Below are 27,085 nucleotides of genomic sequence, written 5' to 3'. Positions count from 1 at the left end.
GAAACATTAATCTGTTTTTTGTTTAGATGCATCAGCTACAAAAAGTTTTGAGAATCTTGCTGCTGAGATTATGCCAGTGGAATATAGGTAAATTTATTTATGTTGATTGATAGACCATACTTAATATTTGAAATGTGATTTCTTCCTTTCTTCCTTCCCTGTTTTCTTCTTTTCTTTCCTGTTTTTGTAAATCACTTGACCTTTGAAACTTTTTATTTCTCGAGTTATAAAGTTGAAAACAAGTTTCTCATCTATTTAAATTTCCTAATTTAGATTATTATTGTTACCACAGCAGTTTTAAATTTTATCAGAAGTAAAATTGTACATACTAGAAGAACATTCTAGTTTTTATAACATGGCCTTTATTTTTTTGAAATTATTTTTGTTTTTTTAATTCTGGAAAAATTTGTTACATGGCATTGAAATCCACATAGGTAAAAAAATAGGAATTACCAGTAATACTAGGAGAATTAAGCAGAAATTAAGCAAGATACAATTTTCTTATGTTGATCTAATATCTATCTTTGTCTTCTGCTGTGTTTACTTGTAGACATTTGACTAATCTGTATTTTCAATAGTTTTCCTTTTTTGGTGGCAATGAACTTATTACTTCAAACTCAATTCTTTGTTTAAATCATTTTGAGATATAATTTATCCATTTAAAATATGCAGTTCTGTGAGTTTATTTTATTATATTTGTAGTTGTCACTATCATTTTGTGACTATCACTGTTACTATCTAATTTAAAACATTTTCATTATCCCCCAGAGAGATCCATACTTTTAGCAGTCATTGTCCATTCCTGACCCCTTCCAAATCTAAGCCTATTTTTAATGGACATTTCATATACATAGAATTATACAGTATGTGACCTTTGTGATTGACTGACTTTTTTGTTTAGTATCACGTGTACAAGGTTGTTTCAATTTGTTCAGTTTTTTATTTGTTAGGATTATAGTCATGACTTCCAAGTTCCTTACAAACTTTACTAAAAAGAAACACAAACTTTTTTGATGATTAACATCCAGTTGTTTTGGAAAATGCTTGAATTCATTTCATTTACCTGAAAGTAACAAATGAGTGAAAATTTATTTGTCTTATCTGTTCAAACTTTCTAAATCAATAGTTACTAAACAACCGTTGCTACCATAGCATTTTAAAAATGTATCAGAAACAAAGTTCCAAAAACTTGCTCAATAACATATACGTTTTATAAATAACCTCTTACTGAGTGATGAGGTCATGTGTTGTGTCATAAAAAATAAATATACTAACATTTATGCAACACAAAGTCACTTTAACTTTGGAGGTGGTATTATGTCATTTAAAGTTAAAAAATTATCAGAAGACAAAAAATGATATAACTAACAAACCTGTGCTGGGAGAAGTAGTTACTTAAGTTTCATAGCAAGGAGTCAGTCATTATGCTAAAGTTAATTTAAAAAAGAATCGTATGATCTTGTTAGAATTATGGTACTGACAATTAGAAGAACCAAAATTGGGATTAATTGGAATTAGTTGTTTCAGGGGAGAATAAGATTTGGAAATGAAGTAAATAGGAAAGTATTACTTTTCTATATAATACCAAATAGAAATTTGGTTTTAATACCAAATTTGCATTTTAAACGTGTATGTAAATACTTGAGTTTTTTTCAAGAAAAGATTTAAAACTGATTGCCATCATAAAAGTATACCTAAAAATTGTAGACAAACTATAGATTCTTAAACCTCCTGCTTTTCATTCATATATTTTCTTTCATGACTAGTTTTTAAATTACAAGAGCAAACTAGTTCATACTGTCTTTTGGGGATTTGCACAATAATCATTTAAAATATATAGCATAATAATTGGACTGGGGTTGTGGCTCTACTGTGCTTGCCTGGCATGCGTGAGGCACTGGGTTTGATCCCCAGCACCACATTAAAGACAAAAATGTAAATAAAATATATAGCATAATATACTGTACCTTATAATAATTTACTACTTGTTTTGAGGCATGGTCTTCTAATAAACATAATTTTTTAAAAAACTTTCAGAATATTTGATCACATTCTAAAATGATAGCTGTTGAATGAACATGAATTTTCTCTCTTAAAATTAAGAACATAGGGACTAGTACCTTAAAATTTCAAAACAAATTTGCTTTTCAACATCAGGGAGGTGTTTATTCGACTACAACATGAAAACAAGATGCTTCGCTTGCAGCAGGAAGGTACTGAGAATGAGCGTATTGAAGAGCTACAGGAGCAGCTAGAGCAGAAGCACCGCAAGATGAATGAGTTGGAAACTGAGCAAAGGTGACTGACTGCTTCTTTTTAATCTGAAGTCATGGTGATTTAGTTACTTAGGCATGAAATCTTGATTCACAGAAGTAGAAAATATTGTACTAGTTAATAAAGTAATTAGCATTATTTAGAAATAGTTTGGGTTTATTTTGTTTGTTTTTGTCTGTCACCACTATCAGCTTCAATCTGAAAAAAATCAAGTGAATGCATTTTAATCATATTGTAAAACATGTGGAGGAGCCATTAATTGTAGCATATTTGGTCAACCAGGTTGCTTATTCTTGAATTTCATTTGGTAACTTCACAATTGATAGGACATTTAACATATGAATAAATGACAGCCCTGCTCTTTCTGCAGTCTGGTGACTAGATGGCACATACATTGCAGAATCAGATTTGAATCCTATTTCTGTTTTCTGTTTCAGTTCATTAACTGTTTATTTGTGGGCAAGTAACTTAAATTCATACTCAGTTTCTCTAGCTGTGAGTATGAGTTGTTAGATTCCTGATAATGTTTTTAAAACATGAGATACTTATCTGGTACTAATGAATTACTAAAAAATAGTATAATAATAAAAACATATAATATTATATAAAGCTTATGTGTACCAGCTAATATATGATTCATCTTACAACAGGCTGAGCAAAGAGCGCATCCGAGAATTGCAGCAGCAGATTGAGGACCTCCAGAAGTCTTTACAAGAACATGGCTCCAAGTCTGAAGGCGAAAGTGTAAGTAACTTAGAAATTATAAATAATTCTGCTCCTTGTGGATTCACCTTAACAGTTCCTGATGCCCAAATTAGTTTTGCATTTGAAAGTGCCACCATTATCATTGAGGGTACCCTCAAATACCGTATATATCTGCATAACAGATGCAGTGATTTTGCCAACTTGTAGCCTATAAATTGATCATATATATTGTAATGTGATTTCTATCTGTCCTATTTCAACAACTATACCTAAATTTGTGATAATTCTTGATTGAGAGCATGCTGTACTTGAGGACTTAACAGTTCTGCCAGGATTCCAAGGAGCCTGGCCTGAAAAAAATCTGAATGAGAATAATTGGCAGTCAGAATTGAGAAAACCTCCTAATAAGAAAAGAGATAATAAAAAACTAATGATTTCAAACAAAGCGTATTAAAGAAATAGATCATACCAATCTTTGAAGGACAAAAACCTTAATGCAGTCTTAAAGACATCAATGCTTATTTTTTCCCTCCTCCTAAACTGATAGGCCTTGTCCTTGTCTACTGATGGCAGATACTGTGAAGGCAGAGATAAGAGGACTTTAAAAGACCTCAAATTTAGCCTAAATTTCAGTTTATCTGCAATTTTCCTGTATTTTGATCTCTGTATGTGGAGAGGAAATAATGTTGAGAGAAGAATGTATTTAACTAAAAATAATAACAAAAAAGATAGGACGGAATGTGTGTTAGAGAGGTATCAATTGATTGAGATTAGATAAAACGTTAAAGTGATTATTCCTGTGTTGCTGGGGGAGGAAATTGCAGAGTAAGTAGAGATGGAAAGGAAGATTGAAAGGGTTGTGTTTCCTTTCTGTCTTTTATATACTTTATATGATTTTCTCTTTTTTCCCTGGGGGCTTGGAAAATAGAAATCGTCTCATGCATGGCGGCATCTCATATGTGCATATATACGGTATCGTACCCTCTCTAATACAAATATTTTTAAGTCACATTAGGGAATACTTTTAAAATGGGATCTATTTGGGGGTGTTCATTTTGGATTGCAGTGTTTTAAATATTTTAAATTTTTTCATCTTTCATTTTTAATTTATTGATGTCTACATTATACTACACTATATATTTTATTCAGTTGAAAAGACTACTATTACAATTTAAAGTACTGTTGTCAAGAGAGGAAGTTTTATGTTTTAAATTGTTTCAACAATATCCATTTGCTTCATTTGGTATTAATATTAAATTTCTTGTATTTATAATGATAACCTTTACTATAAAGATCAATCTTAAAATTATATTTTGAGATAATGATTCATTAGATACTTGAATGTTTGATACTCTTCAGTATATCACATTCAGTTTCCATTTGCTATTTTTCTTCAATTCCAAGTTCTATATTTATTATGTTCAGAATTATATGGCATTTCTCTTTCTGTTAATGTATTCGTCCTTATTTCATTTACTATTTTCCTTTCCTATTTTCTTTTGATATAAAAAAGCTTAAATTTTTTGTTCTTTTAAAAGTATATTACCAGAAGTACAAATTTTAAAAACATTCATAATTTTACATAATAGTATACCTTCAAAAGGGAGATAAAGAGATATTTAGATGTCTGAAAATTTACCTTTGTCAAGATAGTCATCTTACAGTAGCTTTTTTTAATTTTATAGTCCAGCAAACTAAAGCAGAAGTTGGAAGCTCATATGTAAGTAAAACCTAGTATTTAATTTCAAATATGAGAAGGGAAAGGGTTGTAAAGTTTCTGAAGTTAATTTCCTCTTCTGATTTGGTGAATAAAGGCCAACACACTGATGCTGATTTTTCTTTTCATCAAAAAGTGAAAAGAAAAACCTGCTAAAAGACTCAGCCTGCCTGGCAACCATCCTAAAATCCTATATTTTTATATTCCTAACATTATTTGAAGAGTTTAAAAAGCTATACAACTATCACAAGTAGATTTTGTGAGTGTTTAACCTGTGAAATATTTCCTTTTAACTTCCCTGAAAAGTGAGGGCGGCAAGGGAAGAATATTTAGCTTTTTGATACCCACCATGTCTAAGGCAGTCTACTTGCTCATGACAAGCTCTGTGAATAGGCAGGTATTATTCCCATCTCATAGGTGAGGAAACTAAGGATCAGACAGTGACTTGCCCAGAGACAACAAATGTTACATGGCAGAGAACAGTTTTCATCCTTGGGTCTGTTTGACAGCTGGCTGCATCCTCTTTCTTAGGGAAAAACTAACAGAGGTCCATGAAGAATTACAGAAGAAACAAGAGCTTATTGAAGATCTTCAGCCAGATATAAACCAAAATGGTAGGTATTTATAAACATTTAGAGCAGACAATAATCTAAGGGCTTTCCCTTTTTAGTTGAAGGGTCCAAGAACCATACATAAGTCTTTGCATAACGTATAGATACTGACATTACAAGTAAGAACCATGATGATTTTAGTACTGAGTTCATTAAGATATAATCAAATAAAAGCAAAAAAAGATAAAGCTAATAAAATGAACTGATTGATATATAGGAGTATCAAACATTATAAAGTATAATAAAATTAATACTATGGAAATTAGAATTAAATAATTTCAAGCCAGATTAAAATGAGCTACAAAACATCAAATAGAAATAATGCCATATTTTCTCATTGTGCTTAAATTGGAACATGTCTTTGCTTATTGAAATGCTTGATATAAAGGAGAAAGATAGCTTATAGACAATGAATGATCAAGGATTATATTGGTTATAGTTTAAAAAGTTTTAGATAAGAATTCACTATGAAGAAGAAATAAGGTTTTTCTCTTTTAGGTTCTTTTGCCAGTCTTTAGAAAATAAGTTTGATAAATGTATTTCTTATGTGAAGGTGGAGTATTTTAAATCCTAATAATTAGTCATGTTTCATTTTATTTTCACTAATAGTACAAAAGATCAGTGAACTTGAAGCTGCTCTTCAGAAGAAAGATGAAGATATGAAAGCAATGGAAGAAAGATATAAAATGTACTTGGAGAAAGCCAGAAATGTAAGTGACTTACCTTTCAGAGATCCATCCTGTGTATCCCCCCTCCAATTAATCCTCTTTCTTCTGATTATGTGCTGTTACTACATCTATATCAAATCACTTTGCTCTCCACAGTCTTTGCCTTGCCCACAAGTTCCTAGGGTGTTTCCATGTCAGTCCTTATGCTCTTCAGTCTCATTCAGTATTGTCAGACTAGCATCAGAAAAAATAAACACATGACTTAAATAGGGACTGCTTTTAAATATTGATTGTTGAGAATTAGGAATGTGACTACACTATTGTATGGAGTGTTTGGCACTTAGTAAGATGAACCTAGAATGTTTATTTGTTAGACTCAGCACATTTGCTAAGAATAAAATTTGCTAGACTCTTTGCAAAATCACCATTTTACCTTTTGTGAAAATTTAGCTTTTTAAACTTGTTTTAAGTTGTTTTAGCCTTTAATCTAGATTAGACAGTTAAATGTTATTCTAATGTTCATCAGACTAAATTCCTTTTTTCCTTGTTTCAAACTTTTACTTAAATGTTTGTAAGTACCGTTTTCATAAAATCTTTTGTTTTCATAAATACCTTATTAAGTATTCTCTTTCAGAGAATATTAATGTATTATTTTCAGTTTTCCTGAATAAAAGAAGGGAATTTTATGGTGGTACTTTCAAATAGTAATAATAGATCTACCTTTTCTATATTTAAGTCTCATGATATTTGCTAAGTAAGTTGTCAGTAGTACCAGCAACAGCAGATTAACTCAAGATCTCAAGGCTTGACAATGATACAAGTTTGCTTCCTGATCACATCAAGTCCTGTCATGACAGGGGAAAAGGACTCTGTTCCACGTTCCCTTTCAAAGTCCTAAGTTGACAGACATTCTGCCTCCTTCAACATGGGTGTCCCAGGTTCACTTGATATTGTCCAACTAGTTGATGAGTAAAGATGGGATAGATTGTATGGGGGATATATAATAGGTCAGACCTGGAAACAGCAAATATCACTTGAATTCCCATTTCAGTGGCAGAACTCAGGCACACTCAGCTTCTGAGGAGGCATAGAAATGACTATGCTAAGAAAAGGAAATACACTTGATAACCACGCATCTACTCTTGGTCATAGTTTTTTCCAATACAAAAGTAATACAAAAGTATAAATGTTTATTGTATAAAATATTAAAATGTCATCAGAGACAACTGCTGTTAATACTTTGATGTATTTTCTTAACAGGGCACTTTTTTATACATATTTTCTCTGTGACTAGCAATCATAACACACATGCATATTTATGAAATTTATATTTTTAAACTTAACCATTTCTTCATGTTATGTAAATCTAATTTAGTATTTATTGAGCACCTATTCTCGTAAGTATTGGGAATATAGAAGTGGATAAGACAAACACTATACTTTAGGAGCTGACTTTGAAACTAAAATAATACCTGAATAAAATTAATTTTGTGGGATATATCAGTTTAGTGATTATCCTACTATTAGAAATAGGTTTTTTTTCCACTTTGTTTTCATTTTTGTTTTATTTCACTAGAAATAAATCTGTAGGCAACATATTTATACCAAAAGTTTCCCCCTTATTTCAGTTTATTATCTTTGTTTCCTAGAAATGGAATTATTGGCCCAAGGATAAGATACTTTATTTCTAAATGACATTCTAAAGGGTTATAAGTAATTGAAAAAAAAAAAAAAACAGAGAGTGAATATCTTATTATAAGAAGATCTTATTTTTGTCATCACTGAGTAATATCATTTCAAAGATAGTTACTTGCTTTGATAAAAGGATTTTTTTTCTTCTTACACTATTTGAGGGAAAACATTAAAATAGTGGTTAAAATGGCACATGCTTATTGTAGGAAATTCAGAAAATAGAAAAAAATCACAGCCATACTTTTTTATACCTTACGGATAAATTAATTTTTTTGTTGTAATTTAATTATGATTCGGTTCTGTTAATGTGGTTTGCTTTTGTGTTGTGAACTCCATGAAAGCAAGCACTGTCTCTCTCATAATTTTTTGGATCCACTTATCCCACAATATCTGCCACATCAGACTCAGTAAGTGGTTTTTGAATGTTTCAACCCAATAATTTGGTATCTTGCCTTCTGTTCTTTTTCTTTTCTTTCTATAAATATATATATGCCATTTCCCTAACTCATTAACTTTAATCCTCTAAAAATAGATTTATGCTGGGCACAGTGGCATACACCTGTAATCCGTGACTCAGAGGCTGTTTTAGGAGGATTCCAAGCTTGAGACCAGCCTCAGCAACTTAGTGAGACCCTGTCTCAAAAAATAAAAAGGACTGGGGATTTAGCTCAATGATTAAAGTGCCCCTGGGTTCAGTCCCCAGTACCAATAAATAAATGAATGAGTGAATAAATAAAATTACCTAATACAGATGTCCTCATTATTGAAAACTTGTGGACTTTACTTTTACTTTATACTTAATTTTTCCAAACTGGTTTCCTAACAGAATGCTCTCTGAATAGTTTAACTGAATCCTTTTGCTACATTCTGATTACACTTCTCTCTCTCTCTCTCTCTGTAAAAGTATATTTTATTTCATTTTAGGGGATGATTTTTAATTATTTTTATTAAGACTGTTATAATGATACATAGTATTTGGGTTCACGTTTTGACAAAATTATACACACAAGTTGATTTCAATCCCCATTGCCCCCCCTTTTCTTCTCTTCCCTCCTTCTTTTCTCCCTCCTCTCCTTTACTGAGCTTCTTTCATTCCTTTGTTTATTTTTTATTGGTACTTTGTACATACACATAAAGGTGAAATTCTGTTTGGTACATTTATATATGTATATAGCATGATTTTGTTAGCTTCATTCCATATTTCTTTCCCTTTCCCTTTCATTCTCTCTCTCTCATTCTCCTGCTTATACTCCACTGGTCTTCCCTGTCCAACTTTTAGTAATTTGCATAAAAGTAATGGAGGACACTACTGTTTGCAGATAAAATCAGCAGATCTATTTATATTTATCTGATATATTGAATTACATATGACTAGATAACAATAGTAAAAAAGATTATTGCTAAGAATTTCCTTTTTACTCTGTAAAATCATCAGGTTCCTCTGTAGTTGTTGAATTTGTTTTGATTTTCTTTCACATTCAGGTAAATATGAAAAAGGTTATTTCATGACCTCAGTGCTTAAAGTTTAAGGAATGAAAAGGCTAAGTGTAACTGTCCCTGAGTACCTAGCCTTGGAGATGAAAAATTTGATTTGGGGATAGGGATCTTCCCTTTTTTTTTTTTTTCTGAATTTCTATACCATTTCTTACCTCTAGAATATGTTGGATTTTTTAAGCATATAATTTAATTGTAAACAAGCTATAGTTAGCTTCTAGGTGACTTTGTGGACAATTTTCTTTTTCATTGAGATTTTGTAGAAAATATTACTGTATTGTCAATACTTGAAAGAGAAAGTAAACATAAATTATTTTTTCTTTAAACAGGTAATAAAAACTTTAGATCCCAAATTAAATCCAGCATCAGCTGAAATAATGCTACTTAGAAAGCAGTTGGCAGAGAAGGAGAGAAGAATTGAGATTCTGGAGGTAAAACTTCCATAATCACTGATTTTTAATTATTCTGTGGGGAATTCTGATAATTAATTCCTGTCGTATATTTTCCATTAATAACCAAGTTTCACAAAATGTTAGAAATGTAGTTATTTAGCGATAAGTATGTTTATTACACAGTATCTCACTAGCCCACTAGATTGGCCCATAAAATGATTTACATGCCTTTATTTGCTTCACTCTAGCTCTCTCCCTCTTTAACAGCCAGTCTTATGGCTATCCTTCACTATCATGCTCCTTTCAGATTGTGAAGATGTGATTTCACTCAGAAAAAGAAAAAACTGACCTTACCTTTTAAAAAAAGATAATGTGTTTTACTCAGCCAGATTTATCTAATCTGTTGTCGTTTCTCACCTAAACCCACACAAAATTAGTTGGAATTTCTGGGAGAATGACATACTCCTAGAATCCCAGTAATTCCCTGAACAAAGGAGCCATCTTTATTATCATACAAGGTTATGTTAGTAATGACATGATCTCATTAATTAGCTGAATCTGTAAAATTTACAGGTATTTTAGTGCTGGTGGTTATAACATTTTTAGAGACTTGGATAAATATGTCAGCATGGAATTGTATACTAGATTTTGTAATTGAATATGTTCTAATTTGTTTTGCAGAGTGATTTATAACAGTTTTTTAATACTGTGGTGAGACTTAATGCTATTCTTGAAGTCAATATATACTTCCTTTTAATAACATATACATAATGACAAATCTATGTTGAATTTTATATCCTGGCCCTTGAAATTCTCATAAAAAATACTTGGTTTCATTTTAAACCAATCAAGAATGTTATATTTCAGAAAACCATTCTATTCAGATACCTTTTTTCTAAATAAGTAGGCATGGACTGTGGTAGAAATATGTTTTAAGGCTTAACTTTAATCTTCTCCTTCATACATCAGAATGTATACCAAGCATATGTGCATGTGCTCTCAGTGCTTCTTCAGACCATGGTGTGTGTTGAGAAAAGTACTGGGAAGGGTTATCTTTCTAAAGAAATGCTATTAAGTCTTCAAGATTCAATTCAAATGTTTCTTTCTCTGTAAAAGTTTCCCTGTATTTCTTAGGCAAGGGTAGTTGTCTCTCTGTAGTGAGTCCATGTATTTTAAATTCATTGCATAGCAGCATTGGTTTTCCTTTTGGCACATTTTGAGATATCTTGAGGGCAAAGATTATGTCTTATGTTTCTGTATCTACATCAATAAATATTACCTAAATCAGAGGCTTCATTGGTAATTTATCTTAAAGTTACCACCTCTTCTCTCTGGCCCTCAGTCTGTACTTCTAAAAAATAGTGAGGCTTCGCTAGGTAATCTTTGACTTCTCAGTGGCTCTCTTTTACTTCCCACTGAAAGCCAATGAGAATGTACACAAATGCTAATGTTTGAAATAGGACTCCCAAAAGTATGATGGCCCCAGGTTGCTCTGCATATCCATCTCTATACACATTGCAAAAGAAGAAAGGAGAAACATAATGTAAATAGCAGAGACTGCTCTGTCTGCCATCATTTCAAGGGTGTCTGCACATGGAACAGTATAAGCCAAAGGGTATCACCTTCAGGCTCCATGCCCACATTCCTTTTTATCTTGAGTGTCTTGCCTAAGGAAGAACCAAGTATTTCAGGATTCGTTTTTTATGAGCCACCTATATCTGTCGCCCAACAGAATTACAAAATTAGCTCTGTTAGAGTAATAAGAAAAGGATGTCAGCCTCTGCAGCAGCACATAAAAATGACCACAGGGAATCTAGAACACTGAATCCTCTTTTTCCTTGGTTCAACGCCTCTGTAGGTGAAGCCCTGTTTTGATAACTAAACCAGTTGCTTTTTTTCCTCAAGATACAAGGAACAGCAACAGGAGACTCACTAAGGGGGTGTGTGTGTCTGTGTGTGTGCATGTGTTTAATTCACTGTTTCTTTGAGTAAAATTTCTGAAATAAAGTTTAGTTATGAGTCTTCTTCCTAAAGTTGTTGTGAATGCATTTCTGCATGACTCATTTCACACTTTGACTACTTTATGTGCTTCACAAATGCATTCTTCATATTCTCTCAACAATGAGATAGTGAAGAAATTATTCTGGTTTTGGTGATTTTGAGCAGTTTCTAAGATTTTAATTGTCTTCATATCTCTTTCCAGAGTGAATGTAAAGTAGCAAAATTTCGTGACTATGAAGAAAAGCTCATTGTTTCTGCCTGGTATAATAAGGTGAGTTGAAATGTGGCCAGTGATTGGATATTTAAAACAGTGTTTATCAACCTTTTTTGGCCAGGAACAATAGAAATATATTTTATACCATTAGCCAGGACATAACATGTTTATATAACTGAATCAAAAGTTACTCTGACCATGCATACTGCACTCAGATATTTTTCACTAATAGTCTATGTAAATGATGGTTGTACCTCATTGAATTGTTTCATAACTCATCAACCTTTAGCTGACACACATTAAGGACAACATAAATATCAAATATTTTTTAAATTGCCTTATTCGAGCTGAAACTTAATTTGTACTCAAAGGGTTTCTAAAGATGTGTAATGCAAAATTCTCAAAGCAATATTCTTCAATTAATGATCTATCCATTCTAAAAAAAAATAATAATGTTATACATGAATGGTTTTTTTGTCATCCTTGGTGGGATGTTTCTAAGAGTAGCATTTCATGATATATAAGCTTCTTCTGAGCTATTCTAATCAGCTAGAATAGATACTATTTTAGCTATTTTCTCCCATTACCTATAACTTAACACAAGGAAATTTCTGTTCATAGCACACATATGTGTGCTGTGCTTTCCCACATAGCATTAGTTTTTCTTCCATGACTAATTGGTGCAGATACCAAATAGTTTGTTGTTTTTCATTTTTCAGCCTGTATTTGTTGAGCAGCTACTACATTTCTTATACTGTATTAACTATTTATGCTGCTAAGTTCAAAAAAATTGTTTTGAGGTCTAGTGAGAGTAATACCTTCTCTTATTAAAAAAGTAAACCCAATAGTCAAACTATAGTAATTTGTCATGTATTAATATATTCAGAGACCATATTTTAAGAATTTTTGATGTAAGCTTTTCTGTTTGGCATGTCTGCTTATAGATGGAGTGGGTCCAAATACAAAAATTTTCTTTGAAACCTCTTCCTGTTGTTGTAATTAAGCCCAACTCCAGTATGTTATTTTAAGCACCTGGGATTTTGTTTGTTTTGTTTTGTTTCGGTACCCAAGATTGAACTCAGCGACACTTAATCACTGAGTCACATCCCTAGCCCTTTACATTTATTTTGTGACAGGGTGTTACTAAATGGCTAGGACCTCACTAAGTTCCTAAGACTGGCCTCAATATTGTGATTATCCTGCCTGAGCCTCCCAAGTTGCTGAGATTACAAATATGCACCACTGTACCTGGCTTTAAGCTACTGTTCTTAATGATTTCAATTTTAATGGGTAAAAATAGAGAAACTGAGTTTTGTGTTTCTTGTTAGCATTACCATATGCAGATTAATCTGCTTTTGAATCCTTATTTTCTTCTATAAAAATGAGAAAAACCAGCTTTCTAGGATTGTTTTGAGGATTAAGATTGTGTGTGTGTGTGTGTGTGTGTGTGTGTGTGTGTTTAGTTATATTATTTATATATGTTTTGGCTCAGAGTCTAGCATTCCAGAAACTGGGGATGGAATCCAGGCTTATAAGCGGCGGTAGTGCTTGCAAAGACACTGGTGTCTGTACTCCTGCACGGTCTTTCTTAGCACAGCAGCGGCACATCACCAACACCCGAAGAAATCTCTCTGTTAAAGTTCCTGCTACAACATCTGATTAAACTGCAAAAGAAAACATAAACAGAAGTGCCCTTAAAATGTTTTATACCTTTCAGCTAACTGCCAGATTGAAAAAGAAGGTTAAGATGCTTGATAATCAGCTATTTTAAAATCAAACTGCATCACATTAATTTTATCAGCTGATGCTGAAAACAAAGTATAGAATTAGCTATCTCTCTGGGAAGCATATTTGAATATTGGAAGATGTATTTAAGCACACATCTCAAACATTTTTCTTTTGAGATTATTATAATTTCAAATTGTATATTTTAATGTTTTCATTTGTACTAGTTTCTTGATTAGTTCATAACATATAATCAGTAATGTGTAATTTAAAAATGCATTTACATTTGTTTTATGTTTTTGGTTCATGTAGAAATAATCTTGAGGTAGGCATATGGAGAACTATACAAACGTGATTTGTTTGACTTGATATACCCAAAGCTTTACTACTTCTCTCTTCTAATTCTGTCATTGAATCGGGTATGTTTTGTCATCCCATGGAAGGTATAATGTTTGGAAGAGTTCACTATTTAAATGACTTTGCCATAGTAAAAATGACTAATTGGAAGATTTGCAGATTATGAAAGAGGTCATTGTTCTCACATGTACCGGCTACAAACAAGGCTTCTGGAGAGCTTGGTTGAAATGTTAAGGGGGAAGTAGACTGACGTTTGTAATAGGTGCCTTTCTGATGAAAAGCAAGCTGAAAAATATACTTTGTATAAAATGGACACATACTTTATGTAATTAATGAAAATTATAGTTATTGCTTTTAAGCATAAAATTATGGCTTTTGGTTTCTAAAAAAAGGTGCATCACAATATAATAGTTTTGCCTCTTCTAAAAAGAGGTGAATCAGTGATAAAACAATGTAGGAGTAATTGGATTTTGTTTACCAATGAAGGAATTTGTCTTTGACTGAGTTTATGATATGCAGTTCATTTCTGCCCAAAGCTCTTATTTTTAGAGATGTTCCTTTCTAATTTTTGGTGGGGTGGGGATGCATTTTTAAAAATCACAACTTTGCAATATTAATTTTGTTAAATTTGTGTTGTTCATCATGATAGCCATAGGACAAATGTGGCAATTTAAATTTATTAAAATAAGAAGTTTAGTTTCTTGGTGTACCTGCCACATCTCCAACCAAACATGTGGCTAGCAGCTATTATATTGGGCAGTTCAAATATAGACTACAACAATATAGCCCACAGCAGTAAAAAGAAGTGTTTCAGATGTAACAAGGAATTGAATTGTGATGTAACTCATGTTTTATATTTGGAATAATTGCATACCATATGTTGTGATAACTGAGTTAATCTTTCCACTGCAGTTCAACAAATACAACAAATACATATCAGCAATATGTCTAGACTGGAGATAGCAAGTTTTATGTGAAGGGACAGATAGTAAATATTTTAGTAAATAATTCAGGTTCAATGGGTTACATGATCTCTGTCACAAGTACTTAATGCTGGTGTGAAAGAAGCCATACACAGCATGTAAACAAAATGGGCATGGCTATAGTTCAGTAAGTTTATTTATAGCATCAGGTAAGACTGATTTGGCCTCACCTGATGCTATACATTGCAAAGTAGTCTGGAAATTTATAAAGCACAAATATTGCTATAGATCTGTGGTCTAGGTTTTATTCTTAACTTTTCTTTCTAAATATGAGTATTGTTCCATCTACAGTATTTTTCATTGAGATAACTGGCTTTAAATTCTCAGTCAATAATTTTTTAATCACTGAAAATACAAGAATTTCATACTGTATTTATGTGTCTGAGATTAGGGAATCTGTCCATATATTTGTTTTATCAGGGTTACTTCTGTTGACTACCTCTTAGATTTTGATTTTTTTTTAATCTGTGAAATTGTATAATTTGCATTTTTGTATGTTCTTGTAGTGTCTGCTTGCCTGTGACTTTCAGTGAAAAGAAATAAGACTTCAAAAATGTTTTAGCATGTTATTTAAACTTTTCTAAGTATTACAGCTTTTTGGTATATTTTGGTCATGAAAACATCTGCCCCTTTGGTGTTTCTACTTCCTTATAATTGAAATTTTACAAACTCTTCAAGGTCCCTTTTAATGGAATTTGTTGTAAAACATCAATCTCAATAGATTAGTGTTTTCCAGTTCAAGTACTAATAAATTTTCAATTATTATAAGTGAAATTTTAAATAATTCGTGAAATTTCTGAATAAGGACGTAGGCTAGAATCTTTTTTCTTAACAGAAAAAACAGATTTTCTGATTTACCATTTTTGTAGTTAATAAGTAGAATTTAAAATGTTTGATATATAAGTATTTATAAATAAGATTAATGTAAAGTTCTATATTGTGATTAATCATACAGAAATTCAGGAAATGATCAGAAGTGAGATTCTTTTCCACATCTGGTTAATGTAGGGAGAATGACACCCTGTGGGTGGTAAAGCATTATAAATGTTTCATCATGATTTATACACATCTGTGTTGTAAGGGAGGCTTGACTGTGCATATACTATGGAAGCGATATTCAACTTTTATCTATGTTATAAGAACTAAATATCCCAGTGATTATAAAAGTAAAACTATAGACCAACTTGGAAATGATCTTTAATTTTGAGCATTAGCTCTAAGGTCAATATTCCTTTCTCTTTTTAAAGTATGTACACATGATGGTGATGTTTATACTGATTAACCTAATGTATTGATAAATATTTGAAGTTTATTTTTTTCAATGAGTGAGGCTAATAATTTAGTATAGATTAAGAATGTCTTATTAGAAATATTACCCTGAGTATCCCATACCCAGATGTCATCATTTTTGATAACTGTCGTGATATCTGAATGTTAGCTAATGCTTCCACAACCTCACCTGTTTCTGTGTAGTGACACTTCTGGCCCTTTGGGGTGGGGGACTTTTAGGCCATAGTACTGTAAGGTCCTCTATGTGCATATTTAATGAGAAACATTCCTGTGTTAAAATGTGAGTATACAGTTGTATTCTTACATTTTTAATGTGAAACCTGTACATTGCAAAGTAGTCTGGAAATTTATAAAGCACAAACCATAAAAGAAGATAGTGTGCAGTTACTAAACCTGAGGTAGCTTAAATGTAATGTTTAGTTTTTAAAAAGTCCTTTCTATTTTCTATGGCAAAGACTTTGACACTTGAAATATAGAAGCAATATTTGATTTATTTTTGTAAGTATTTAGAATATTATTTTAAATAAATGATATTGGGTCTTGTCCAATAATATAATAATGAAACGTTTTAAGTAAATAAACTTTCTGCTTCTGTGTCTGTTGGTTTTGATGCTTTTAGTGGGCAGAAATACATTCAGTTGCTGTTTAAATAAAGGACTAAAAATGTTAAGGTTGGTAAAATGCATTGTTTTGTTTTTCATTTGAATTTTTTGTGAGTGAAAAGATATATAAAGTGATTTTTTGATGTGTCTTTTTATATCTCCAAATTCACCATTAGAATGGAGACATCTTTCAATAATGTATAATCCAGAACATTTCTGGTCAGAGACTACTACTTATCTCTCAGTAGTCATTCTCAAATTCTTCACTTAGTAATAGAAAAGCCCATATTTTATATGGGGGAAAATATCCAGAAAAAAACCCACACACCTTAAAACTTTACTTCTCAGACTCCCTTATAACTGGTGGGTATGAGGTCATTTAGCTGAATTCTGCCTGATGGAGTGAATAGTAGAGATGTGTGCATACTAAAAGAATGGGCAATTTTCCTTAGTCCCCAATCTGGAATACCATGTAGCTGAAACAATCTTAGGTACAGTTGAAAAACAGGGGAAAAGGAACTTGGATGCCAGCAGTCACTTTTTAACCATACCAGCTGTGAATTTCCAGCCTAGGTTTCTCTTAATCTTTTCATTTTTTTTTCAAGCTGATTTATTTGAGGATTTGGGGTTTTCTTTTTCCTAGTATCCTAACATTTCCCAATCTATACAAATATACCCAGTTATGAAATTGAGTTTTAGGAAAGCACAGGTATTCCCTATTCTTGGTATATTTAAGCCATTATTCTTTTTTTTAACCATTTTTAATAATTTTTAAATTTTTTTGTTCCAGTTAGTTGTACATGACAGTTGAATGCATTTGTGCATTTTAATAGATCATACATAAATGAAGTATAATCTCTCATTTTTCTGATTGTACATATTATGGGATCACATCACATCAGTCATGCAGTCATATATGTATATGAGGTAATGTCTGTTTCACTCTACTGTCATTCCTTCCCCCATACCCTTTCCCCACCCTTCACTGCCCTCTATATAATATAAAGTAACTCTTCTTTATTCCCCCCACTCCCACCACTGACCCCTTATTGTGAATTGACATCAGCATATCAGAAAAAACATTTGTCCTTTGGTTTTTTGGGTTTGGCTTATTTCACTTAGCATGATATTCTCCAACTCCATCCATTAACCAGCAGATGCCAGGATTTCATTCTTTAAAGCTTAATCTTTTTAATTTTTAATTAGTTCTAATTAGTTATACATGACAGTAGAATGCATTTATGCACTTTGATAATATACATAAATGGTATAATTTCTCATTTTTTCTGATTGTAGATGTTGTAGAATCGCATTAGTCATGCAGTGATATATGTAGATAAGGTAATAATGTCTGTTACATTCTACTGCCCTTCCTATCCCCATGTCCCCTCCCCTTCCTTCACTTCTCTTTGCCTCATCTAAAGTAACTCTGTTTTTCCCTAGTGTCCCCCACCCCACTTATTGTGAATTAGCATCTGCATATCAGAGAAAACATTTGACCTTTGGTTTTTTGGGATTTTTTTTTTCACTCTGCATGATATTCTCCAATTCCATCCACTTATCAGCAAATGCCATCATTTCATTCTTCATTAATTCTGAGTAATATTCCATAAAATATATTTTCTTTATCCACTTATCTATTGAAGGGCACCTAAGTTGGTTCCATAGTTTAGCTATGGTGAATTGAGCTGCTGCAAATATTAATGTGACCGTGTCACTGTAGTATGCTGATTTTAAGTCTTTTGGGTATAAACCGAGCAGTTGGGATAGCTGGATCAACAGTGGTTCCATTCTGAATTTTCTGAGGAATCTGCATATTGCTTTCCATAGTGGTTGCACTATTTTGCAATCCCACCAGCAGTGTATGAGTGTACCTTTTCCCCCACATCCTCACCAACTTTTATTGTTGCCTGTATTCTTTGATGATTGCTATTCTGACTGGAGTGAGATTAAATTTTCGAGTAGTTTTGATTTGCATTTCTCTAATTGCTAGATGAACATTTTTTTCATATATTTGTTGGTTGATTGTATTTCTTCTGTGAAGTGTCTGTTCAGTTCTGTAACCCATTTATTGATTGGGTTAGAAGTAAAATCAATAATGAATGGGATGAATTCAAACTAAGAAGCTCAGCAAAAGAAACAATGTAAACAGAGAGCCTACAGATTGGGAGAAAATCTTTACCACGTGCACCTCAGATAAAGCATTAGTCTCTAGGATATATAAAGAACTCAAATTTAACACCAAAAATAATAATAACCCAATCTATAAATGGGCTAAGGAAGAGAATAGGCCATTATTCTTGAAATATACCTTCTTTCCCTTCTGTCCTCCCTTTATGCATCTGTTGATACACTTAGCTGTGTTCCACAGGTCTCTAAAGCTCTGCTCATTTCTCATCCTCTGTCTTCAATTTGCCCCACAGAATAATTTCATTGATTGACCATCTTCATGTTTACTAAATCTTCCTGCTAAGCCCCTCTAGTAAATTTTAAATTTCAGTTATATTTTCAGTTCTAGAATTTCTAGTAATTGCTTTTTAAATTGTTCTATCTCATTATTATCTTCCAGTCTGTGAGAAATCATTCTTATGCTTACCAGGAGTTCTTTAGATATGATTCTTTAGGTTTTTGGGACATTATATTTAAAGATTCTGTGTAGTAAATCTAGGCTTCCTCAGGGAAAGTTTCTAGACATTGCATATTCCATGCATGGGCCATAGCTTCCTGTTTAATTACATGGTTAAGGATTTGTTTGTTGTTGAAATTTGGCATCTTAAATGATATTTGGAAACTGGAAATCAGACTCCATCACAAACGCACACCCAAGATTTGTTATTGTGATTGTTGTTTTTGTTGCTCTCGGTTTAAAGACTCACTTGCACTAATTATGTAAAAATTCCATTCTTCATCATGTGCAGCCAACTTGATTCTCTGTTAGCATAATGTTCTGATGACTTTGGTCAGAGGTTTTCTTTAATGCCTTGAGCTGTTAAGTGAGCCTTTTCCAGAGTGTTCTGTGTGAGTTGGGTTATACCCTTAAGATTTACAACTGCACTCTGGACGTGACTTCCTACTCCTCCAGGCCCTCAAGTCAGCCAGGAGTGAAAGACAGCCTTCTTGGGTCTTTCTCTGGGCATGGGAACAGCCTGTACATGTGCAGGGCCTTCTAGATTTCTAGGAATGTGTTAAGAGCTTCTCGTTTACCTTTCACCCCTCTTATTAGCACTCACTGGTATTGTCACCTTGGGTTACTGCAATTTGTACAGTTGTCACTGATTCATTTCAACATGCGATGGTTCCCACATGGTGAGGTTTGAAGCAGGTCAAATATAAGTCTTGAGAATGAGGTTTTACAAGGAACTGCCAGAAAGGTTAAATAGTGACAATTTTCTGGGGATGGGGCCTTACCAGTGTTCCAGACCCATTTTTGCTGCCTCTGGGGGCTACTCTATAGTCAATATTCTCAGTTGCCATAGTTGTGACCTGGTTGCTTTTCATGGATATTTCTGAGGGTAGAAGAGATGGGCAGGGCAAGTTAAAAGGGCTTAACTGTTCTTACTGAGAGTTGGTTTTTATTTTTATAACAAACACTCAAGTTGTTGCAAGATTTTGATTAATTTTCAGAATCCGGAAATGTTGATTTGGGCAATTTTTGCTAGTGGTCTCTGAACTCTCAAAGGAGTGAAATTTGAAGGTCTGTCTTTGCTATTTCAGAAGTTCTCACTGCAAGTTCAATTCTTGAAAGTAGAAATTACCTTAATAATCTTTAAAGTCCTTATTTTCCAGGTCTTTACGTGAGCTTTTTAAATTTTATATGTAAAATAAAATTTCCAGAATATGGAATAAAGATACTTAGAGGTAAAGAGTTTGCTACGTAATGAAGGGAAATCTATGGCACACTGCAGCATTCAGCTCGCTAGACTGCTTGCTCCTCACCACATGTTCAACAAACATTTACTGAGCATCTACTATGCATGAAACACTAAGAACTGGACCTCTGTGAACAAGATAACAGTTGCCTCTGAAAAGCCCAACATCACTGGGAGATTACATGGAAATAGAAAATTAAAGCTTTGTAATTATCAGGGAGTGGAGAAGGGAGCAACTAACAAGAAAAATGCATCAGAGTTGACATTTAAGCAGCTTTTGTAGAATGAATAGGAGTCTTTAACAGGTGTAATTAGACATGTCTTGCAGGGAAAAGAAAAGCTCATATAAAGACCTGAAGATGATAGAAGATCTGGCTTGTTCAGGAAATTAATAGCGCAGTAGTCTAGCAGGAGGACTAAGAGATGTGAGAGAGGAGAGCAGGTTTCCTATCACAAAAATGACCCTCTGCTTCCCTGAGGAGCAGGCTCACACTAATGGTGATGCAGACTCTGGGAGGCCCACCTCCAGAGGGCCCCACTTACCTAGATTACCAGTGAATGGTGCTCTGGTGTTTCATAGTCTGGCAACCTTCTAAAGAATTTTTAATTATCCTCTAGCCAATAGGGAGAAGAATATATTGTTCTGTGAACCAAGTGAAGGAAAGATCAAATTGCCTAAGGGAAAAAATAAGTTCTCTGAGGCATAACAATATAACTGGACCCTTTGTCTAGAGTAACCACAACAGCATTACTATTATAATTTACTATTTGCCAGGCACACTGTGTCACCTTGATATCCATCTGTCTTTGTTCTTCGCAACCAGTTCAAGAGAGATGTATTAGAGACCTCAGCAGTGCAGGAACAATCCCAAAATCTGAGTGACCAACAACAAAACACTTGTTCCTCACATCATATATTAAACTGATTCTGCTGCATGTCATTGTCATACTGGACATAGACTGAGAGACCCTTTTGAGTGACATTGCTGGTCTCATGACAGAGAGAAAAGAAATGTGTTAAATTACTAGCTTATTCTTAAGCACTCCAAGGTGACTCATGAAACATTTGCTCATTTTATTTACCAAAGGTAATCACATGGCTATCCCTGCATTTATCATGGTGGTTATATATAATCATCTCACAGAAATACCACAAGGAAAGCCACCTCAGAGAGGGGTAGAAGAGATTTGACTAATTATAGTATCTACTTTAACTGGAGTTATAAACTGTCAGTGAGTTCAAGAAAGTAAGGTAACCTGTTTAATTCACAAGAAAAAGGTAATAAATGATAAAACTGGGTTTTGAATTCAAGTTGGCTTAACCACAAAACTCTGACTTCTAGTTCATCTAACTCTCCATGCTACTCCCTGAAATCTTTTAATATGGTTTTATGTGTCTGTGAGCCCAGTGATATTTTTGGACCTTTGATGTATTAGGGCAAAGAGAAGCCTCTGTTCTGACCCTAGTATTTATAACAGGCATCATCAGCAGTTTAGTGCCAAACCCTGAAAGAGACCCTTTTCACTTGGTTCTTTCTTTTTGCTTAATTTCCAATCTATTTCAAAAGAAAAAGTTCTTAGTTTTCCAGGACAGAACAAATAGCTCATGGTGACACACAAACATATAATGTGACCCAGAAAGTACAAAATATCCATCCAGGGCATCAACCTGTTCTTGAGAAACACAGCTGGGGAAATGGGAGAGGTGACCCCATTCCAAAAGCCAGCTAGGACATGGATCAGTGAGGTCAGAACAATCCTGTGGTGCTCTTCCACTGTGTTCTTGAAAGATTACAGTAGAAGTCGGCATCAGGTGAGATGACAAGGGCAGAGGAGTAATGGTGAGATTTGATTTCTGGCAATAGTTCTAATATAGCAGTAGCCCACAATCATCCTGTCTGTTCTGTTCATTAACTATTTTTGGATCCCTCTCATGTTCCAGGCACTGTTACTAGTACTGCAGACACACAAATGAATGAAACACTGTTCCTACCCTCAAGGACCGTATCAGTTAATTCTTACTGTACCACCGTGCACCTCAAAACCTAATGGCTAAACACAGTAACCACTTATTTAACTCATGAATCTCAGGTTGGAAATAAACTGGCTCATTTGGAAAGTTCTTGGTTCATCTGGGTTCACTCATGGACATGCATTCAGCTTCTGGATTTGCTTGAACCTGCTTTTATCAGCTAGTCTTATGTAGAGCTCTGGCCAGCTGTCAATTAGGACAATGCAATATCAATGACTTGGTTGCAAATTTCTCAGCATCCAACAAAATTACATGCGTTTGTTTAAGAGTTTCAAAAGTACAAGTAGGAGCAAATAAATTTTCCTGGGCCTAAGTAAGGCTCAGAAAAGTCATTTTATCACATCCTATTGTCAAAACAGTGAGCCATCAGTGAGACATCCCAGAGTGAAAAAAACTGTGAATGGGTTCTATCTCTTGAGGAAGGAATTGTAAAATCACATTGAAGGGAGTACAGACACAAGCAATTGAATTATTCTCATCCAGTCTTAAGTTTCATAAAAAGTTCAACTGTGTGCCTGGTATTCTCTTTCATGCTGTTTATTAGTGGACTAACCTTCCTACTATAAACAACCAGAAAAATCAACACAAATAAATACACATGAGTTTTCAGATACTAGAAAAGTGGAACCGCAGAACTGTGATTCCAAAAGAAAAGACAAATGAACTCCACCATCTCTGACTTTCTTTCTCCCTGGAGGCATTTACTGGATCCCATTACTCGAAGGAGGGGAAATAATCAGATCACAATAGCCTTTATTAGATGAGAAAATGTAGGTTGGAGTTTGGAGTGACTGACATGATTGGAATTTGTAAGGCAGAGAAAGAAGCAAACTATGCCAAGAAGGAGGTCCATAAATCTTCAAGATCAGCTAAACTCTGCATGTATAGGTGAATACTCCATGAGGCTGGACAGAAACCATCTACTGGGAACAAAATAACTGCAAAAAATCTATAAGCTTAATGATTGCCATAGCTTTTACTGGGTTGGAATTATTAAACACTGAACAAAGTGGAGAAACCACATTGAACAACTCAGGTGACCACTAGGGATCCCCCATTCCCCGTTCCACCAGCAATAGACTGAGCCCTGAGATGGGATGGCCCCATGCTATTTGATTCGTAGTGTATCATCAATATTTGTTGAATTGACTGGAGACTACTATTAATGTGAGATTTTGTTTCAAACACAGCTCCATCTACTCTCAAGAAGAAGTATGCTGTGGTTTGATCTTTATGCATTTAGGGTGACACAGTCAGCATATTATGGGTATTGGGGAAAGCAACAAAATTTTACCAAATTAAAAATTTAAAAGTAACGATATTGTAAAATGCTGCCTAATTACAATAAAAAAAACATCTCCCATTACAAATATATAGAATTTTACTTTCAGATATTTAATGATCTACCTTGAGATCTGATCACATATTCATGGCATCTGATCATGTGGCCTGCCTTCAAAAATAATCCTGTTCAGTCAGTTTAGTCAAAATTGAATTTTCCTCTTAGTAATTTTCCATCCAGGAACCCCCAACCCTGTTCCCACTACAAATCCCCACTTGTCCAGGCTGTATTTGGGATTGAGCCCAGTTCTATTCTGAGGTCTTTTTCTAATTTTTTCTTGAATAAAATGTTTTTGACACTTGTCTGGTTTTCTTTGATAAGAGGGGGGTCCTTACTTTCCATGCATCTCCTATGAAATGGAGGAAAAGCTATTTCCCCTCCCCTGGTTAGAGGTTCTAAGCCTACAAGGATTATTTATTTTTATAGAGTCTCCAGGTACCACACACCAGTGCCACATTGAGGTTTGAAACTTCCTGTAGGCAAGAGGCTGAGTAAGGCCGCTCATGGTGTGACAAGGGCATGGGACTTTATGTGAACCTGAGAATACAGACAACTTGAGATTTGGAGGGATAATGTAACCCAAAGAGGAGCTGAACTGGTAAATTCCCAGAAATGGGAAAGGGATGTCAAAGTAAAGACAATATTATACCTTCCACATCAAGGGCACCGCACACAAGGTGGGCCCTGGATTGCAGTGGGTAGGAGGGTGAAGCATGGGTGAGGAAACATGAAGTGGGGAGCACATGGTATGGAACCCAGGGGCACTCAACCACTGAACCACATCCCCCGCCCTATTTTGTGTTTTATTTAGTGACAGTCTCACTGAGCTGCTTAGCACCTCTCCATTGCTGAGGCTGGCTTTGAATTTGCAATCCTCCTGCCTCAGCCTCCTGAGCCACTGGGATTACAGGCATGTGCCATTGCGCCTAACAGAAACCTATCAGTTTTAAAGGAGGAAAATAGCTTGCAGGTTGAAATGCCTTGCCCAAAGTTACAGTAGAGGATCGAGGAGTGACCAACCTGGATGTCCTTGGGCACTGCTCCCTAGTATTCCCCACCTTTCCCTTTTGGTAGCTTAGCAAACAACTAAACATACACACAAACTGACTCAGTGGGCTTGAATGAGCTTAATAAGAGAGCAGCAAGTCACCAGAGTTTGAGCTCTGGAGTCCCCCGTTCTAACAAAGTTCCTTGCTTACACAGGAAGTCAACCATGCTACTTAGTCACCTGGCCCACCCCTGCTTCCTGTCTGAATATGTAGAGCAGTGAAGGCAGTCCCTGTACTAGACCTCCCCCTGGTGCTTTCAGTCCTGCTATGCCTGACCCAGGCCCTCTTTCAGAAGAGGACCTGGATTGTGTGTGCCCTGCTTCTCCTCTGCTGTAAGTCCCCTGACCTCTGGCCTGATCTTAGATTTCTCTCCTTCACTGTGCCTGTGTGCGCATCTCTTTGTAGCAGAGTCGTGGAGAGAAGATTCACACCCTGGGTTGCCTTTGGTTACCTTGTCCACAGCGCTGCAGATAATATCAGATTATTTGCCCACTAGGTTCCAGGTACAAAGGAAGGGAGTAAGGACTCCTGAAGTTTCCCAAATAAAGGAGAAATAGGGGATTTACAAAAGTACATTTAACAAAATCCTTGCATGATGCTTGGATGGGAAGAGGACTCCTAATTTGTAGTGTCTCCATGTTTGAGAAAAAAAGACACATTTCTTAGCACCTGTAAAATTCAGTTAGTACACAGAGTCATCTCCAATATTTCTGATTCAGGGCTGGGGATAGCTCAGGACTCATTGTGGTGACACTTTACTGGCCCTGGGTCCCTCTGCATCCACCAGATAGGATGAGTCCCCAGGAGTTTTATATTTATTCCACAAGTACGTAGTGTGTGCCTACCCATCAGGAATCATGGACAGTGTACAGCAGAGCAGGAATGGAATACAGAGATGACTTCAACAAAGTCTCAGGAAACAGAAATGTAAAGATTTTTACCAGTTTCCCATGGAGCTCCTACTTGAATGATCTAACTGAGGGACGAAAAGGGAAAAGAAATGGAAGATAGATCCCAAACGCTGGGGAAATCCAAGGCCTTATTTGATTGGTCTGGAACTATCTCTTGCCCTGTTTTCTAGAGATTGACCTTAAAAGGCTTAAATGTGCAATTGACCTTAAAAGGCCTCTCCCATTCTTTCTTTACCAGCCAAGAGGGACTAAAGCCTCCTTCCCGCATTGAAAACACAATCATTCCTTCCAGGTACTCTTTCCTTGGCCCTCACAGCCATCGTAGGCTAGCCCCAGTCACATACTGCCCCCTTCTGTCCCTTTCTATGCTTCTTTTTTGTGTTGAATGGACTTTTTTCTGAATTCAAGCATCAGCAAGGAAAACCCCATGGCCTCCTGGCCGTTTTGTTAACTACCTAGATCTAGCTACTTTAAGAAAATAGACCTTTGGGGAAAGGAAAGAAGGAAGAATGGGAAGGAGGGAGGGAGGAAGAGAGGGGAAGAGAAAGAGAAAAAGAAAAGGAAAGAAAAAGAAAGGAAAGAAAGAAAAACTAAAGGAACTAAATAAACCTTTGGATGAGATCAAGTCCAGTTTACCAGACTGGTTGGTGATCTGCTCTGGGTTTGGGGCTAAAACTCCCTGGGACAGTCCCTGGCCGTCTGTTTTATGACCACTCTCTCCCTCTGGGACCCCTGGCATGATTCTGGCATTTCTGATATTCTGCTATAAAATGCTCTACCAGGGCCCAACCAGACAATAAGGTGGTAATCTTAACCACCAAAAGCTGACAGTTAAATCCAATGTGAAACAACATGGGAATGGATGTCTGATGGAGGACTCAAAACAGAGGTGCTATAAGAAAAAATGTTTCCACCTTTGTTCCCCAAACCTAATTTCCAGATTGGGTTAATTGTGGTCACACCCTACTCAGCCTCAGTCCAATGCCAAGGTGGTGCTTCCTTGTGCAAATCACAGGAACTGCTTCAACAGCACTCGGTTTCCCTGCCTATGAATAGGGATTCATCCCTTTTGCTCACTGGGCAGAGGACCATTCTAAAGCCAAAACAAGATAAAGCCCACACAACCGTACAAATGAAAGAGACTTTATAGTCCATCT

The 27,085-nt window shown here is 34.8% G+C and overlaps 1 protein-coding gene across 1 annotated transcript in view; it reads left to right on the top strand.

Moving 5' to 3' along the window:
- Positions 1-16,808, top strand: part of Hook1 (hook microtubule tethering protein 1) — a 68,482-nt gene extending 51,674 nt beyond the window's left edge. Inside the window, exons 14-22 of the mRNA XM_047567359.1 lie at positions 27-87; positions 2,158-2,298; positions 2,925-3,018; positions 4,665-4,699; positions 5,228-5,310; positions 5,917-6,017; positions 9,491-9,592; positions 11,757-11,825; positions 13,261-16,808. Coding sequence (XP_047423315.1) covers positions 27-87; positions 2,158-2,298; positions 2,925-3,018; positions 4,665-4,699; positions 5,228-5,310; positions 5,917-6,017; positions 9,491-9,592; positions 11,757-11,825; positions 13,261-13,431 — 857 coding nt within the window. The 3' untranslated portion in view covers positions 13,432-16,808. The remainder of the gene's footprint in view (positions 1-26; positions 88-2,157; positions 2,299-2,924; positions 3,019-4,664; positions 4,700-5,227; positions 5,311-5,916; positions 6,018-9,490; positions 9,593-11,756; positions 11,826-13,260) is intronic.
- Positions 16,809-27,085: the final 10,277 nt, after the last annotated feature.

The sequence above is a fragment of the Sciurus carolinensis genome, chromosome 1 (assembly GCF_902686445.1).
Source record: "Sciurus carolinensis chromosome 1, mSciCar1.2, whole genome shotgun sequence".
NCBI classification, from domain to species: domain Eukaryota; kingdom Metazoa; phylum Chordata; class Mammalia; order Rodentia; family Sciuridae; genus Sciurus; species Sciurus carolinensis.
This window is presented reverse-complemented; position numbering and strand designations above follow the sequence as displayed.